Source organism: Crinia signifera, chromosome 19 (genome assembly GCF_055691185.1).
Source record: "Crinia signifera chromosome 19, ASM5569118v1, whole genome shotgun sequence".
Lineage (NCBI taxonomy): Eukaryota > Metazoa > Chordata > Amphibia > Anura > Myobatrachidae > Crinia > Crinia signifera.
The window spans coordinates 791,300-808,911 of record NC_139226.1 but is presented as its reverse complement, the minus strand read 5'-3'; the positions used below and the strand labels follow the sequence as shown (position 1 = coordinate 808,911).

General features: G+C 48.3%; 1 protein-coding gene across 1 annotated transcript in view; it reads right to left on the bottom strand.

The window, feature by feature from the left end:
- EPHA8 (EPH receptor A8) overlaps positions 1-17,612 on the bottom strand; it is a 186,031-nt gene that overhangs the window by 44,266 nt on the left and 124,153 nt on the right. The window contains 3 exon segments of the mRNA XM_083161770.1: positions 481-643; positions 2,934-3,058; positions 8,547-8,882. Of these exon segments, the coding sequence (XP_083017896.1) occupies positions 481-643; positions 2,934-3,058; positions 8,547-8,882 (624 nt within the window).

The window sequence follows — 17,612 nt, the reverse complement described above, 5'->3', positions numbered from 1 at the left end:
CAGGGTCAGATGCTCAGTACCGAGTGTAGAATTGTCACTGACTGATATAGCGTTACTGTATCTTGCAGGGTCAGATGCCCAATACCGAGTGTAGAATTGTCACTGACTGACATTGTGTTACTGTATCTTGCAGGGTCAGATGCTCAGTACCGAGTGTAGAATTGTCACTGACTGACATAGCGTTACTGTATCTTGCAGGGTCAGATGCCCATTACTGGGTGTAGGAGGGTCACTAACTGACATAGCGTTACTGTATCCTGCAGGGTCAGACACCCAGTACCGGGTGTAGGAGGGTCACCGACTGACAAAGTGTTACTGTATCTTGCAGGGTCAGATGCCCAGTACTGGGTGTAGGAGGGTCACTAACTGACATAGCATTACTGTATCCTGCAGGGTCAGACGCCCGGTACCGGGTGTAGGAGGGTCACTGTCTGACATAGTGTTACTGTATCTTTCTTAGGTGGATTCTTTGTGACTTACCTGTCTTATTGGTTTCCACCTCAACAGTTTGGCTAAACCTCCCACAGCCAGCCGAGGTGCGGGCCCTGACCTGGAAGATATAGCGAGTGGAGGACTTCAGGCCAGTTACCACTGCTCGGGTTTCCTTTGCCTTCAGGGTAGAATAACTCTGCATCTCTTTGTCCTGGAGGTCAAGAACATGGAATCTGACAGTTAGAGAGGAGGCGCAGGATACAGAGAGGAGGCGCAGGATAAAGGACAGAGGCGCAGGATAAAGAGAGGAGGCGCAGGATAAAGAGTGGAGGCGCAGGATACAGAGAGAAGGAGACAGAGGATACAGAGAAGAGGCGCAAAATATAGAGAAGAGGCACAGGATACAGAGAGGACGCACAGGATACTGAGAGGAGGCACAGGATATAGAGAGGAGGCACAGGATAAAAAGAGGAAGCACAGGATACAGAGAGGAGAAGGCACAGGATACAGAGAAGAGGCATAGGATACAGAGAAGAGGCACAGGATACAGAGAAGAGGCACAGGATACAGAGAGGAGGCACAGGATACAGAGAGGAGGCACAGGATACAGAGAGGAGGTACAGGATACAGAGAGGAAAAGGCACGGGATACAGAGAGGAGATACATGATACAGAGATGAGAAGGTGCAGGATACAGAGAGGAGGCACAAGATACAGAGATGAGAAGGTACAGCATACAGAGAGGAGAAGGAGCAGGATACAGGGTGGGGGTACTGGATATAGAGGAGGCACAGGATACAGGGAGGAAGAGGCAACTGATATAGAGAGGAGGTGCAGGATACAGAGTGGAGGAGGCACGGGAAACAGAGAGGAGAAAGCACAGGATACAGAGAGGAGGCACAGGATACAGAGAGAAGAAGGCACAGGATACAGAGAGGAGGTACAGTATACAGAGAGGAGAAGGTACAGCATACCAAGAGGAGAAGGATTAGGGTACAGGGAGGAGGCACAAGATACAGAGAGGAGGCACAGTATACAGAGTTGATGAGCTTCAGGATACAGAGAGGAGAAGTCACAGGATACAGAGAGAAGGCGGCACAGGATACAGAGAGGATGCACAGAATACAGAGAGGAGGTACAGGATACAGAGAGGAGAAGGTGCAGGATACAGAGAGGAGGCACAGGATACAGAGAAGAGAAGGTACAGCATACAGAGAGGAGAAGGAGCATGATACAGGGAGGAGGTACAGGATACAGAGAGGAGGCACAGGATACACAGAAGAGGCACAGGATACAGAGAGGAGGCACAGGATACAGAGTGGAGGAGTTGCAGGATACAGAGTGGAGGTGGCGCAGGATACAGAGAGGAGAAAGCACAGATACAGAGAGGAGGCACAGGATACAGAGAGAAGAAGGCACAGGATACAGAGAGGAGGTACAGGATACAGAGAGGAGAAGGTACAGCATACCAAGAGGAGAAGGATTAGGGTACAGGGAGGAGGCACAGGATACAGAGAGGAGTCACAGTATACAGAGTGGATGAGTTTCAAGATACAGAGAGGAGAAGTCACAGGATACAGAGAGAAGGCGGCACAGGATACAGAGATGAGGCACAGGATACAGAGAGGAGGTACAGGATACAGAGAGGAGAAGGTGCAGGATGTAGAGAGGAGAAGGTACAGCATACAGAGAGGAGAAGGAGCAGGATACAGGGAGGAGGTACAGGATACAGAAAGGAGGCACATGATACATAGAAGAGGCACAGGATACAGAGAGCAGGCACAGGATACAGAGTGGAGGAGTTGCAGGATACAGAGTGGTGGAGGCGTAGGATACAGAGGGGGGGTGCAGGATACAGGGAGCAGGTACAGTTCCTAAATTATATTATCATAATCCTACTGAGGTACAAGCAGCTATCTCTCTACTGACCCAAGCCCCATCCTGTACATTCAAGTGTGGAGATGTAAGCCCCATGGTAGGGCTATAATCACTCAGCATTCTCCTCCTAACCATAACCGGGTGCCACCGTCTCCACCGACCATAGAGGTCACTGCTGTCCTACTCCTGGTGGGATTCCTGCTACTCCACAGTACATCTGCTTTAGCATTAATATAAGTTCCAGGGATGTACATGAGTACAGGGCATACTGGGGCTGTATTAGGCAATGCCCCCTCAGAATATGCTGAAAACATGTGGGGTCAGATGTGGGGACTGAGAAAAATAAAGTGATGGGACTATTTCAGAGATGAAGGACTCACTGACTGAGAGCAGCATTAGTTCTGGATTTTGTCCCTTTCTTCCCTCATACAAAGCACCAGACAGATGCAGGTGGATGCTGCTAACACTGGTGCCTGCAGTGGGGCATACACATTGGAGCCTTTGGGTGGCCTTGATGCCCCCTGCCCCTACTGACACTGTACCCTGAGGACTATTGCAGTAATACCCATAGGACTGTATGTTGCCGGTACTGTATGTGATGAAATAACAAATTATTATTTTAACCTTTTCAAAATATTTGATCTCATACTCCAGGATGATGCCGTTGGGCTGGTCGGGTTCCTGCCAAATTAGGGTGATGCTGTTCTCAGCGGTCTTCTCCTTGCGAATAACCACCACCTGTGAGGGGGCTGACAGACAATTGAGAAGCTGCTATCAGAGGGACGGTCTTACCTGTATAATTATTATGTTCAGTAGTAGACAATGCAGATTAAGGACCTGATCGTTATTTGGTAGTAAAGCAAAAAAGTTCCATGAGCTGTGCACCTGGGACCTGATTCATATTGCCGACTACCGCCCACAGGAGCCACAACAACATGCTCAGCAACTGGGTACATCATCAGAAAGCCAGTGGCCATCCATCGGAGCCATCACAACAAGCTGAGTGACTGGGTACGCCGTCACAATGTTGATGGCCACCCACTGGAGCCACAACAACATGCTCAGTAACTGGGTACTTCGTCACAATGTTAGTGGCCATGCACCAGAGCCATCACAACAAGCTGAGCGACTGGATACTCCATCACAATGTCGATGGCCGCCCACCGGAGCCATCACACCAAGCTCAGCGACTGGGTACTTCATCAAAATGCTGATGTCCGCTCACCAGAGCCATTTACAACATGCTCAGCAATTGAGTACTCCATCACAATGCCGATGGCTGCCCAACGGAGCCACCACAACATGCTCAGCAACTGGGTTCTCCATCACAATGCCAGTGTCCATCCACTGAAGCCATCACAACATGCTGAGCAACAGGGTACTCCGTCACAATGCTGGTGGCCATCCACTGGAGCCACCACAACATGCTCAACAACTGGGTTCTCCATCACAATGCCGGTGGTTATCCACAGGAGTCATCACAACATGCTCAGCAACTGGGTACTCCATCACAATGCTGACTGCCACCCACCAGATACACCACAACATGTTCAGCATCTGGTACTCCATCACAATGCCGATGGCCATCTACCGGAGCTCAGCTACTGGGTATTCTGTCACAATGCCAGTGGCTATGCACCATAGCCATCACAACATGCTCAGGAAATGGGTACTCTGTCACAATGTTGATGTCCGCCCCCCCCGGAGCCATCACAACACGCTCAGCAACTGGGTACTCCATCACAATGCAGATGGCCACGCACCGGAGCCATCACAACATGCTCAGAAACTGGGTACTCCATCACAATGTGGACTGCCACCCACCGGACACACCACACACAGCTGGTTACTCCATCACAATGCTGGTGGTGGCTGCCCACCAGAGACACCACAACATGTTCAGAACTGGGTACTCTGTCAAAATGCCAACTGGCCTCCACTAGAGCCATCACAACATGCTCAGCGACTGGGTCCTCCATCGTAATGCCAGGGGCTATGCACCGGAGCCATCACAACAAGCTCAGCAACTGTGTACTCCATCTCAATGCAGGTGGCAATCCATCAGAGCCATCTCAACATGCTCAGTGACTGGGTACTCCGTTACAATTCTGAATACCAATCACCGGAGCCACAACAACATGCTCAGCAACTGGCTAGTCTGTCACAATGCCGGTGGCCACTCACGTGAGCTATGACAACATGCTCAGCAACTGGGTACTCCATTACAATGCCAATGGCCATCCACCAGAGAGATCACAACATGCTCAGCAACTGGGTACTCCATAACAATGCTGATGGCCATCCACCAGAACTCTGTGACAATCCTGATGTCCGCCCACTGGAGCCATCACAACATGCTCAGCAACTGCGTAATCCATCACAATGCCAGAGGCCATCCATTGAAGATATCACAACATGCTCAGCAACTGGGTACTCTGTTACAACACTACACATCTCTTCCCCAGTTCTCCCATTACACCATGTGTAACACTACTCCTCTCTCCCCATTACAAAATGTGTAACACTATTCCTCTCTCTCTTAGTGCTCCCATTACACCGAGTGTAACACTACTCCTCTCCCTCAATGCTCCCATTACACCATGTGTAACACTACTCCGCTCTCCCACAGTTCTCCCATTACACCCTGTGTAACACTACTCCTCTCTCCCCATTACACCATGTGTAACACTATGCCTCTCTCTCTTAGTGCTCCCGTTACACCGAGTGTAACATTACTCCTCTCCCTCAATGCTCCCATTACACCATGTGTACCACTACTCCTCTCTCCCCCAGTGCTCCCATTACACTGTGTGTAATGCTATTCTCTCTCCCCCAGTGCTCCCATTACATCATGTGTAACACTACTCTTCTCTCCACAATTCTCCCATTACACCATGTGTAATACTACTCCTCCCTCCCCCTGTGCTCCCAGTACACCGTGTGGAACGATACTCCTCTCTCCCCCAGTTCTGCCATTACACTGTGTGTAACACTACTCTTCTCTCCACAATTCTCCCATTACACCATGTGTAATACTACTCCTACCTCCCCCTGTGCTCCCAGTACACCGTGTGTAACGATACTCCTCTCTCCCCCAGTTCTGCCATTACACTGTGTGTAACACTACTCTTCTCTCCACAATTCTCCCATTACACCATGTGTAATACTACTCCTACCTCCCCCTGTGCTCCCAGTACACCGTGTGTAACGATACTCCTCTCTCCCCCAGTGCTCCCATAACACTGTGTGTAATGCTATTCTCTCTCTCTTAGGGGCGCATTTATCATTATATAGCGATGCCGGCGTGATGACATCGCTGGGCATCACATTGCGGTATCATCTGTTACCGGCAGGATTTATCATTATGGGGGCACAGGGACAGGGCTTCGAAAATAGCCCGTCCCTGCGAAGCCCTGACCCGGAAGCCGGGGAGTCAGCGCATGCGCGGTTATGCGCTGACCCACGCCGACCCCTCTTACCGCACTGCCCTGCTCGGGCAGTGCGATGTGTAGCCATAGGCTACAATGGGCTATCGCCATATCAGAATGGCGATAGCCCAGGGGTGTGAAGCCGGGCTGCCCGATGTTGATACATAGGGCCGCTTCGCATCCCCCATAGAAACCTATGGGGGATGCGGCCAGCGGAGCTGCAGGGGGGGATAGCAGCAGGGATCGGAGATTCATACTGCGGTCCCCCTTAATACATTTCAGTGATACTTAATATTTGCGGTTAACCGATTTAGCCACAAATCATACTTTATAAATAAAGTTTGGAGTAGTGTAACACTACTCCTCTCCCTCAATGCTCCCATTACACCATGTGTAACACTACTCCTCATTACACCATGTGTAACACTATTCCTCTCTCTCTTAGTGCTCCCGTTACACCGAGTGTAACATTACTCCTCTCCCTCAATGCTCCCAATACACCATGTGTAACACTACTCCTCTCTCCCCCAGTGCTCCCATTACACTGTGTGTAATGCTATTCTCTCTCCCCCAGTTCTCCCATTACATCATGTGTAACACTACTCTTCTCTCCACAATTCTCCCATTACACCATGTATAATACTACTCCTCCCTCCCCCTGTGCTCCCAGTACACCGTGTGTAACGATGCTCCTCTCTCCCCAGGTTCTCCCATTACACTGTGTGTAACACTACTCCTCTCTCCACAATTCTCCCATTACACTGTGTGTAACACTACTCCTCTCTCCACAATTCTCCCATTACACCATGTGTACCACTACTCCTCTCTCCCCCAGTGCTCCCATTACACTGTGTGTAATGCTATTCTCTCTCCCCAGGTTCTCCCGTTTCACCGAGTGTAACACTACTCTCCCTCAATGCTCCCATTACACCATGTGTAACACTACTCTGCTCTCCCCCAGTGCTCCCATTACAGCATGTGTAACACTACCCCTCTCTCCCCCAGTGCTCCCATTACACCGTGTGTAATGCTATTCTCTCTCCCCAGGTTCTCCCGATACACCGAGTGTAACATTACTCCTCTCCCTCAATGCTCCCATTACACCATGTGTAAAATTTCTCCTCTCTTCCCCAGTGCTCCCATTAGATATTGTGCAACACTACTCCTCTCTCCCCCATTGCTTCCAGTACACCTTGTGCAACGCTACACCTCTCTCCCCCAGTTCTCCCATTACTCCATTTGTAACGCTACACCTCTCTCCCCCAGTTCTCCCATTACACTGTTTGTAACACTACTCCTCTCTCCCCCAGTGCTCCCATTACACCATTTGTAACGCTACAACTCTCTCCCCCAGTGCTCCCATTACACCTTGTGTAACACTACTCCTCTCTCCCCCAGTGCTCCCATTACACCATTTGTAACGCTACAACTCTCTCCCCCAGTGCTCCCATTACACCTTGTGTAACACTACTTCTCTCTACCCCAGTGCTCCCATTACACCTTGTGTAACACTACTCCTCTCTACCCCAGTGCTCCCATTATATACTGTGTAAAGCTACTCCTCTCTCCCCAAGTGCTCCCATTACACCATTTGTAACGCTACACCTCTCTCCCCCAGTGCTCCCATTACACCTTGTGTAACACTACTCCTCTCTCACCCCCAGTGCTCCCATTATATACTGTGTAATGCTACTCCTCTCTCCCCCAGTGCTCCCATTACACCTTGTGTAACACTACTCCTCTCTCCCCCAGTGCTCCCATTATATACTGTGTAATGCTACTCCTCTCTCCCCCAGTGCTCCCATTATATACTGTGTAATGCTACTCCTCTCTCCCCCCAGTGCTCCCATTACACCTTGTGTAACACTACTCCTCTCTCCCCTAGTGCTCCCATTACACCTTGTGTAACACTACTCCTCTCTCCCCCAGTGCTCCCATTACACCTTGTGTAACACTACTCCTCTCTCCCCCAGTGCTCCCATTATATACTGTGTAATGCTACTCCTCTCTCCCCCAGTGCTCCCATTACACCTTGTGTAACACTACTCCTCTCTCCCCCAGTGCTCTTATTATATACTGTGTAATGCTACTCCTCTCTCCCCCAGTGCTCCCATTACACCTTGTGTAACACTACTCCTCTCTCCCCCAGTGCTCCCATTATATACTGTGTAATGCTACTCCTCTCTCCCCCAGTGCTCCCATTACACCTTGTGTAACACTACTCCTCTCTCCCCCAGTGCTCCTATTATATACTGTGTAATGCTACTCCTCTCTCCCCCAGTGCTCCCATTACACCTTGTGTAACACTACTCCTCTCTCCCCCAGTGCTCCTATTATATACTGTGTAATGCTACTCCTCTCTCCCCCAGTGCTCCCATTACACCTTGTGTAACGCTACTCCTCCCTCCCCCTGTGCTCCCATTACACCTTGTGTAACACTACTCCTCTCTCTCCCATTTCTCCCATTACACAATTTGTAACGTTACACCTCTCTCCCCCAGTTCTCCCATTACAGCATTTGTAACGTTACACCTCTCTCCCGCAGTGCTCCCATTATATATTATGTAACATTACACCTCTCTCCCCCAGTTCTCCCATTACACCATTTGTAACGTTACACCTCTCTCCCCCAGTGCTTCCAGTACACATGCATATAACAGCAACCTCAGGTGTCCCACCAATGTGCATCGATCTCTGGGTAAATCACTGGGTATACAGGCTCCGGCATGGCTGTTATAGTGGTTTGATCATGTGACAGAACACCATAGCCACAGTTAGTATAACACACAGGTATTGCATAGGATCCTACCTGCCTGGTTCGTGGTTATATTCACTGTGGAGAACATCCGTTGCTCCAAGCTAAAGTCGGACACCCCGTTGACGGCCTCCACCCAGAAGGTATAGTTCATGTGGGCCTGAAGATTTGCCACTGTAAGGGAGGTCTTTGCTAGGCTCATCTGTTGGGGGGTGTAACGGACCCCTCCCCCACAGGGCTCACACTGGCCCGCATCCCAAGCACAGCGCCGGCAAATGACATTGTATGTGACATCTCTGCGCCCACCTGTGTCACGCGGTGGGTTCCACTCCAAGGTGACAGTGGTGCCATTAACGCTGGAGATGAGATTGACGGGAGCAGACGGCGGACCTGATAGTGCAGAAACAGCGGTAAATACTAATAATATAGAAGAATGCACATTGTAGTAATGCTAGGGTATAGTAGGGTACCACCTTGTATGGTCTCGGTAGTGTGCACACCAGTGCGGACTAGGGCAGCATTCTTATATTGAATAGCACAAGAGCAATGCTGTCCACCCAGACACCTCTCACTCCTCCTCCTACTATGTACCAGGGATGACCATCGGCCACCGATGGTTCAAAATCATCAATGGTGTATAACATATGCTGAACACTTTTGCCATCAATAGGTGAGAACCATATGATATCCCACCATCGATGTTGCAGAAGTATTTTTTTTTACAAAGTGCCAGAGCAGAGCTTAACTCAGCCCCCCGACACTCCTGTGAAGCCCCGCCCCCAGGCTCTGGGTAACCCACTAATGGCCATCCATACTATCTAACATTATTGAGGAAGAGGAGTTCCCATTATCCCCCCCCCCCGCCGCAAATCCTAGCATGCACCTACTGTCACAGAGGGTTGGAGGGCCCTGCTCACATGCTTACACTCTATATGATCTGAAGGGCAAAAGGTTTTGTTTGGATTCCGCACAAAGTTACCCCCACTCGGGATGGGGGGGGAATCAAGTGAGATCCCTACCCACCGTGTGGGGTTCGGCTTGAGTTGCCTGTTACCAACTATTAAATGTGTGTCTAGGTACCTGATTGGACGGACACTACTCAGTTGGTGGTGCTCCCGTGAGTCCAAATAAACAATTAGACAAAACTGGGGAGAGAAAGAAGACTCTGTTTTTGGGGCACTCTTGTGATATGGTAATTATATAATAAAACGTAGCTTTTATTAGGTATTTTTATAAAATAGGGGGCTATAACTCTCGGATAGGATAGCCGTTAACTTAAACCCGTCTCCTTAGCTGGCAGTGAGCTTAGTTTTATATACGCTATGCACTGGAGATGGTTGAAAAGAAGTTAGAAAAAAATATCAGAAAGAAGTTTTTTTCTCCCTTTTCCAAATTGGTACGTCAATTGGACCAATTTGGATTGATGATGTGTTGCCTAGTGGGCCTTACGGCGAATGCTGACTAGGGCTCGTTAGAGGCAAATTATAGAATTGAAAGGGGTTAATTCCCTATAGATATGGAGACTGCTCGCACGATGAGCGTGAGTCCTATCTGTACTGTGGTAAGTAGTACCAATTTTGACACCGCAGTGGTTAATTGTGTGGGTAAAATTCCCTATTTAGTGTGTTGCAGCATCTGGGTATTTGCACAGATCAGTGATTATGGTGCACAGTTTAAGGATCTGTGCTGTCAGTAAGGGCCTGGCTGCTGTATACGCTAAGTTATGCGCTGCGCCCAAGTTACTTAGTAATATGGGTTGGATGTAGTACCTTGACTATATCAGTAGCTGTACCACATGCTGCTCTGAAGATGAGCTTAGACGTGTGTTTGGCTGATGATAGAGCCCAAACAATCTAATGGGCACAGGTAGTTAAGTATAATTCACAGCTTAGTATCCACATGACTGGTTACCATCTCAGTGGCCGTACCGCATACTATAAATTTGACATAGTATAATGGCAATATCAGTAGCTGTACCACATGCTGCTCTGAAGATGAGCTTGGACGTGTTTGGTCACTGATAGAGCACACACAATCTAATCAACACAGATAATTGCAATTAACAGTTAGGTATACACGTAATTAGTGTTCGGCTGTTAAGTATGCACCAATGGTTACAGATGGCTGTGTTTTATTAACAGTCTGATGTCTATTTCACTAGTTACACATCAATCTGCTGATTGTACACAATGTTGTTCTTGTGTTTAAGTTTAGGTAGACACTTAGTTGCTCTAATCGTAACAGAGTATAGGCAGCTGTGGCTGAATAGAGTGAGCATATATAAGTTAGTAAGTTGCAGTTTGATATCTGCTGAGGTAACTGCACACCATACCTGTAAATGTCCACAGAATTGTTAGTGAGTCAAATTTCAAGTGCACACCTTGCTGCTGAGTAAGCATCAGCTGACAGTTTCAACACGTGAATAAGGCTAAGCAGATGTCGACTTAAACTCTATCTGAAATCATAAACATTTCTTCTTGCCCATCAAAACACTGAATATTAATTATAAGGGAGGCACAGTAAAATTCTGGTCACAGTAGAGATATGCTAATCGTTAATTCAAAAGTTTAGTACAAGTAATGCATGTTGTTGATATTATGTCAACTGTAGGATTTAATCTACACAGTTAGCGATCTGTGACACTAAGTAATCTGTGCTTGTCCCTGAGAAACTGTTAGATAGACCCTTTAGTCGGCAGTTGTGATTTCTGCTTTTCCTGGAGTCATGCAGACGTGCATTGGACTCCAGGATGAGAAAATCTCAATCTGCGCTGCGGGGTCAAGTAGTGATAGTGTAGGTAGACACTTCTGCTGTCGACAGTGGGGTTGACAGTGTGACCCTGTTGCTAGGGTAGCATAGCAGGGTACTAAGCTGCCCCAATTCTGTCGATGAGAGAGTGTCTAGATGGTAGAAGAGAGGTGCTGAACAGAAAAGGAAATAATAGGTAAATTGCTGGTTGGCACCTCTGGGTATATCCTTCTGCTTCCCACAGAGTCTTGCTCCCGCAGTGGACTCCGCGGGTGAGAGAGGTGTAAGTACAGAGGGCTTAGAGCATAGGTATAGTGGATAGAGGGTATAGTAGATCGCTTCTACTGTCAGTGTTAAGTGTCCGGTTGCCCTGTTGTATGCCGACAGAGCAGGGGCACCCCAGGCAGGTCACTGACAAGAGAGCGAAGAAAGTACCTTTCCGAAGTTATTCAGGTTTTCCCTTTCTGTTGTTTCCTGTATCTCCCCGTTCGCCAGCGCTGGTGATCCCCCCAGGTGGAAGCTGCTCCTAAACCTTGTGGTAGGTGCCTGCCGGTAGCTGGTCAGTGGCGAGGGTGTTGGACAATCCGGAGGCTGGACCGGAGGATGGTAGAGCACAGCGCGTGTCGGCGCTGGATGTAATATCTTGGCTCGATATGTGAGGATAGTGCTGGACGGCTAGATGGCCGGGACAGGGGAGAAGGGAGAACAGCGCGAGCCTGCGCCAAGTGTTCTCTGCCTCTCTGGTGCGGCTGCTGCTGCGTGCGGCTGCGGTAAACGTGCTGGACGGCTAGGTAGCCGGGACAAGGGAGAGGAGAGAACAGCGCGAGCCTGCGCCGGGTGCTCTCTGCCTCTCTGGTGCGGATGTTGCTGCGTGCGGTGATGATAGTTTTGTGCGGCTGTATTGCCCTGCAGTCTCCCGACACTGACCCACCGGCGCCGGTGGTCAGTGAAACTGGATGACGCGCGTTTCGCCTCGACGGCTTGCTCACATCAGGTGACGTATGCCGTGTCCATTCCTTTGATTTAAGCTAACCGGGGAAATGATCCCCCGCCCCTCTGCGTGGTGCAATCGGCTGCTAGTGTTTGAGTGACATGTTTCCCCTCCTCCTCGGAGAGTATGTAACATTGCTCATATGGTAGTGTGTTCACAGTAGCACATAGCGTACATGTGATCGTTTAGGGTCAGATTACGATTTGTCTTCTGTCATCTGACTCATCATGTATTGGAATTATCTGGGTATATTAAATTTGGGGTAAAAAGTTTATTCGTTAAATGAAGAGTTTCTGTGGATAATAGTCCCCTGTATCTGTTGTGATAGTGTGTTGACACTTGTTCACAAACTCCCAATTTAGGGGTCCGGGGAAGAAGCCAGAGTAACGGCGGTTACTAGCACATGTGGGGGGTCCGGGCTTGGGTTTTAGTGGTGGGGCTACTAATGATCAATAGGTGTTAAGGTCCCTTGTGTGGGATATAATTACATGGTGTCAATTGGGGGTGAGAAGAAAGCCCATATTAGGTGGGATGTGCAAGCAAATGAGGTGCAGTGGTATGTGCCCCACTCCGTGTAAGGATCACCATTGTGAGGGGTGTCCCTGATGTTGGGGTGAACATGGTCTTGCTCGTGACTGCTGATGGTGAATTGGAAAAGAGGCTCCCAGGGAGTGGCTATTGTGGTTATATTCTTCTAAAAGTGCTTGGGGATTATATCCCGTGCGTGGTAGTGCGGGTGAATGGAGGCGAAGGTGCCAAATTGTGGATGCTAAATGTGATGTGGTGTATCACATGGTGTGTGGGTTGCCCTCAAAGGAGGTGCATGATGAGGTTCTGAGATCCATGCCCTTTGTGTGTGACAAGTGATGTGATAACTCCAAAAAAGATTTTTGTGAAATAACCAAGTGAGTGAACAAATTATATTAAATACACACGTGAGGAATGGAATATTATATATTGGTATTTAAAGAAAAGCACTGAAGTTTATGTGTTCATTGAGCCCTCTCGGAGTTAGGGCCCCAAGTTCAAATGTCCAGAAACTTTCGCGTTTGAGTAGTTCTTGCGTCATGTCTCCTCCCCTAATGCCTAGGCGGACCCTCTCTAGGCCGAAGGCTTTGAATGTTTTTGTACTCCCTTTGTGTATATGGTGGAAGTGTCTGGCCACTGTAGTCAGTTGTTTCATTCTTTTTCTGTCTTGTTCCGCATTCCTGATGGACCCCAGGTGTTCTAGTATACGTTGCTTTAGCATTCTTGATGTCATTCCAACGTACCTTTGGCCACATTCGCATGCTATGCAGTATATTACACCCTGGCTTCTACAGTTAATGTAGTCTTTGATTTTGACTTTGTTGCCATGTCGATCCAGGGTTTCTGTGGTTTTCACCATGACCTCACAGGCTTTGCATGATCCACATGCATACGAACCAGTTGTTGTTGGGTTTTTTTGTTTGGTTTTTGAGAAATGGCTTTCAACAAGATGGTCCCTCAGGTTGGGTGACCTCCTCCAGCTCATGGAAACCCTGTCTCCTAAATGTTCTGCCAGGTCTGCGTCCGTTTTCAGGATGTGCCAGTGAGTTTGTATAATTTTACTGATTTCCTTCCAGTTTTGATTGAAGTTCCCCACAAATCTAATTTGGGTGTCTTCTTTCCTGTTGGTGTTCTTGGATGGTTGGAATATGAGTTTATCCCTGTTTATTTGTTGTGTGAACCTTTGTGCTTTTTTGGTTGAATTGTGGCTGTACCCCCTTTCCCTAAGCCGTTGTGTTAGTTCTTTGCTTTTTTCTTTGAAGACTGCATCATCAGAACAGTTGCGTCTGAGGCGTAGAAATTCACCCTTAGGTATATTTTCGATGGTGGGTGGGAAATGGGAGCTGGTTTGGTACAGTACACTGTTCGTGGCGGTACTTTTTCTGAAGAGTTCTGTTTCAATGGTGTCTGTGGGGCTTCTGTATATTTTCAGGTCCAGAAAGGATATCGCATCTTCGCTTATCTCATGTGTAAGTTTCAGGTTGAGATTGTTTTGGTTGAGGTGTTGGATGAATCTCAGGAGGTGGTCTCTTCCTCCATCCCATATCAGCAAGATGTCATCTATATATCGATGCCATGATATGACATGTTTGGTCCAGATCTCATTCTCTTCCTGGAATACGTGTTCCTTCTCCCACCATCCTAAAAATAGGTTCGCATAGGTAGGGGCACAAGCTGCCCCCATCGCTGTGCCCCTCACCTGCAGGAAAAATCTGTTATCAAATGTAAAAAAGTTATATTTCAGGATGAAGTTGAGTAGTTTAATGATAAAGTCGTGGAATTCACTGTGGGTTTCCATGTTCAGGAAATAACGAACAGCGGCCAGTCCTTGATCGTGGTCAATACTGGTATATAGTGCTTCTACGTCCAGTGTGATGAGTAGTTGGCCCTTTTCCAATTTCACATCGTGCAATTTTTTGAGGATATCAGAGGTGTCCCTTGTGTATGATGGAAGTTGAAGCACAAATTTCCTCAGATGGAGATCGACGAATGTGCTGGCCTTTTCAGTTAGTCCACCGATTCCTGAGACAATCGGTCTCCCCGGGGGTGTGGTTGGATTCTTGTGGACTTTAGGTAACAGATAGAAAGTCGCCATTTTGGGGTGTTCTGTCCACAGGTACTGGTGTTCTGTTTTAGTGATGGTTCCATCTTGTAATGCTTCATCAATAAGTCTTTTGTAGAGGGTCTGAAAGTTCTCTGTGGGATTTAGGAGTATGGGTTTGTAGCAGTTGACATTGTGCAGTTGTTTGTACGCTTCCTTGGTGTAGTCATCCTTGGGCCATATGACGATATTGCCCCCCTTATCTGAGGGTTTTACTCAAACGCGAAAGTTTCTGGACATTTGAACTTGGGGCCCTAACTCCGAGAGGGCTCAATGAACACATAAACTTCAGTGCTTTTCTTTAAATACCAATATATAATATTCCATTCCTCACGTGTGTATTTAATATAATTTGTTCACTCACTTGGTTATTTCACAAAAATCTTTTTTGGAGTTATCACATCACTTGTCACACACAAAGGGCATGGATCTCAGAACCTCATCATGCACCTCCTTTGAGGGCAACCCACACACCATGTGATACACCACATCACATTTAGCATCCACAATTTGGCACCTTCGCCTCCATTCACCCGCACTACCACGCACGGGATATAATCCCCAAGCACTTTTAGAAGAATATAACCACAATAGCCACTCCCTGGGAGCCTCTTTTCCAATTCACCATCAGCAGTCATGAGCAAGACCATGTTCACCCCAACATCAGGGACACCCCTCACAATGGTGATCCTTACACGGAGTGGGGCACATACCACTGCACCTCATTTGCTTGCACATCCCACCTAATATGGGCTTTCTTCTCACCCCCAATTGACACCATGTAATTATATCCCACACAAGGGACCTTAACACCTATTGATCATTAGTAGCCCCACCACTAAAACCCAAGCCCGGACCCCCCACATGTGCTAGTAACCGCCGTTACTCTGGCTTCTTCCCCGGACCCCTAAATTGGGAGTTTGTGAACAAGTATCAACACACTATCACAACAGATACAGGGGACTATTATCCACAGAAACTCTTCATTTAACGAATAAACTTTTTACCCCAAATTTAATATACCCAGATAATTCCAATACATGATGAGTCAGATGACAGAAGACAAATCGTAATCTGACCCTAAACGATCACATGTACGCTATGTGCTACTGTGAACACACTACCATATGAGCAATGTTACATACTCCCCGAGGAGGAGGGGAAACATGTCACTCAAACACTAGCAGCCCATTGCACCACGCAGAGGGGCGGGGGATCATTTCCCCGGTTAGCTTAAATCAAAGGAATGGACACGGCATACGTCACCTGATGTGAGCAAGCCGTCGAGGCGAAACGCGCGTCATCCAGTTTCACTGACCACCGGCGCCGGTGGGTCAGTGTCGGGAGACTGCAGGGCAATACAGCCGCACAAAACTATCATCACCGCACACAGCAACATCCGCACCAGAGAGGCAGAGAGCACCCGGCGCAGGCTCGCGCTGTTCTCTCCTCTCCCTTGTCCCGGCTACCTAGCCGTCCAGCACGTTTACCGCAGCCGCACGCAGCAGCAGCCGCACCAGAGAGGCAGAGAACACTTGGCGCAGGCTCGCGCTGTTCTCCCTTCTCCCCTGTCCCGGCCATCTAGCCGTCCAGCACTATCCTCACATATCGAGCCAAGATATTACATCCAGCGCCGACACGCGCTGTGCTCTACCATCCTCCGGTCCAGCCTCCGGATTGTCCAACACCCTCGCCACTGACCAGCTACCGGCAGGCACCTACCACAAGGTTTAGGAGCAGCTTCCACCTGGGGGGATCACCAGCGCTGGCGAACGGGGAGATACAGGAAACAACAGAAAGGGAAAACCTGAATAACTTCGGAAAGGTACTTTCTTCGCTCTCTTGTCAGTGACCTGCCTGGGGTGCCCCTGCTCTGTCGGCATACAACAGGGCAACCGGACACTTAACACTGACAGTAGAAGCGATCTACTATACCCTCTATCCACTATACCTATGCTCTAAGCCCTCTGTACTTACACCTCTCTCACCCGCGGAGTCCACTGCGGGAGCAAGACTCTGTGGGAAGCAGAAGGATATACCCAGAGGTGCCAACCAGCAATTTACCTATTATTTCCTTTTCTGTTCAGCACCTCTCTTCTACCATCTAGACACTCTCTTATCGACAGAATTGGGGCAGCTTAGTACCCTGCTATGCTACCCTAGCAACAGGGTCACACTGTCAACCCCACTGTCGACAGCAGAAGTGTCTACCTACACTATCACTACTTGACCCCGCAGCGCAGATTGAGATTTTCTCATCCTGGAGTCCAATGCACGTCTGCATGACTCCAGGAAAAGCAGAAATCACAACTGCCGACTAAAGGGTCTATCTAACAGTTTCTCAGGGACAAGCACAGATTACTTAGTGTCACAGATCGCTAACTGTGTAGATTAAATCCTACAGTTGACATAATATCAACAACATGCATTACTTGTACTAAACTTTTGAATTAACGATTAGCATATCTCTACTGTGACCAGAATTTTACTGTGCCTCCCTTATAATTAATATTCAGTGTTTTGATGGGCAAGAAGAAATGTTTATGATTTCAGATAGAGTTTAAGTCGACATCTGCTTAGCCTTATTCACGTGTTGAAACTGTCAGCTGATGCTTACTCAGCAGCAAGGTGTGCACTTGAAATTTGACTCACTAACAATTCTGTGGACATTTACAGGTATGGTGTGCAGTTACCTCAGCAGATATCAAACTGCAACTTACTAACTTATATATGCTCACTCCATTCAGCCACA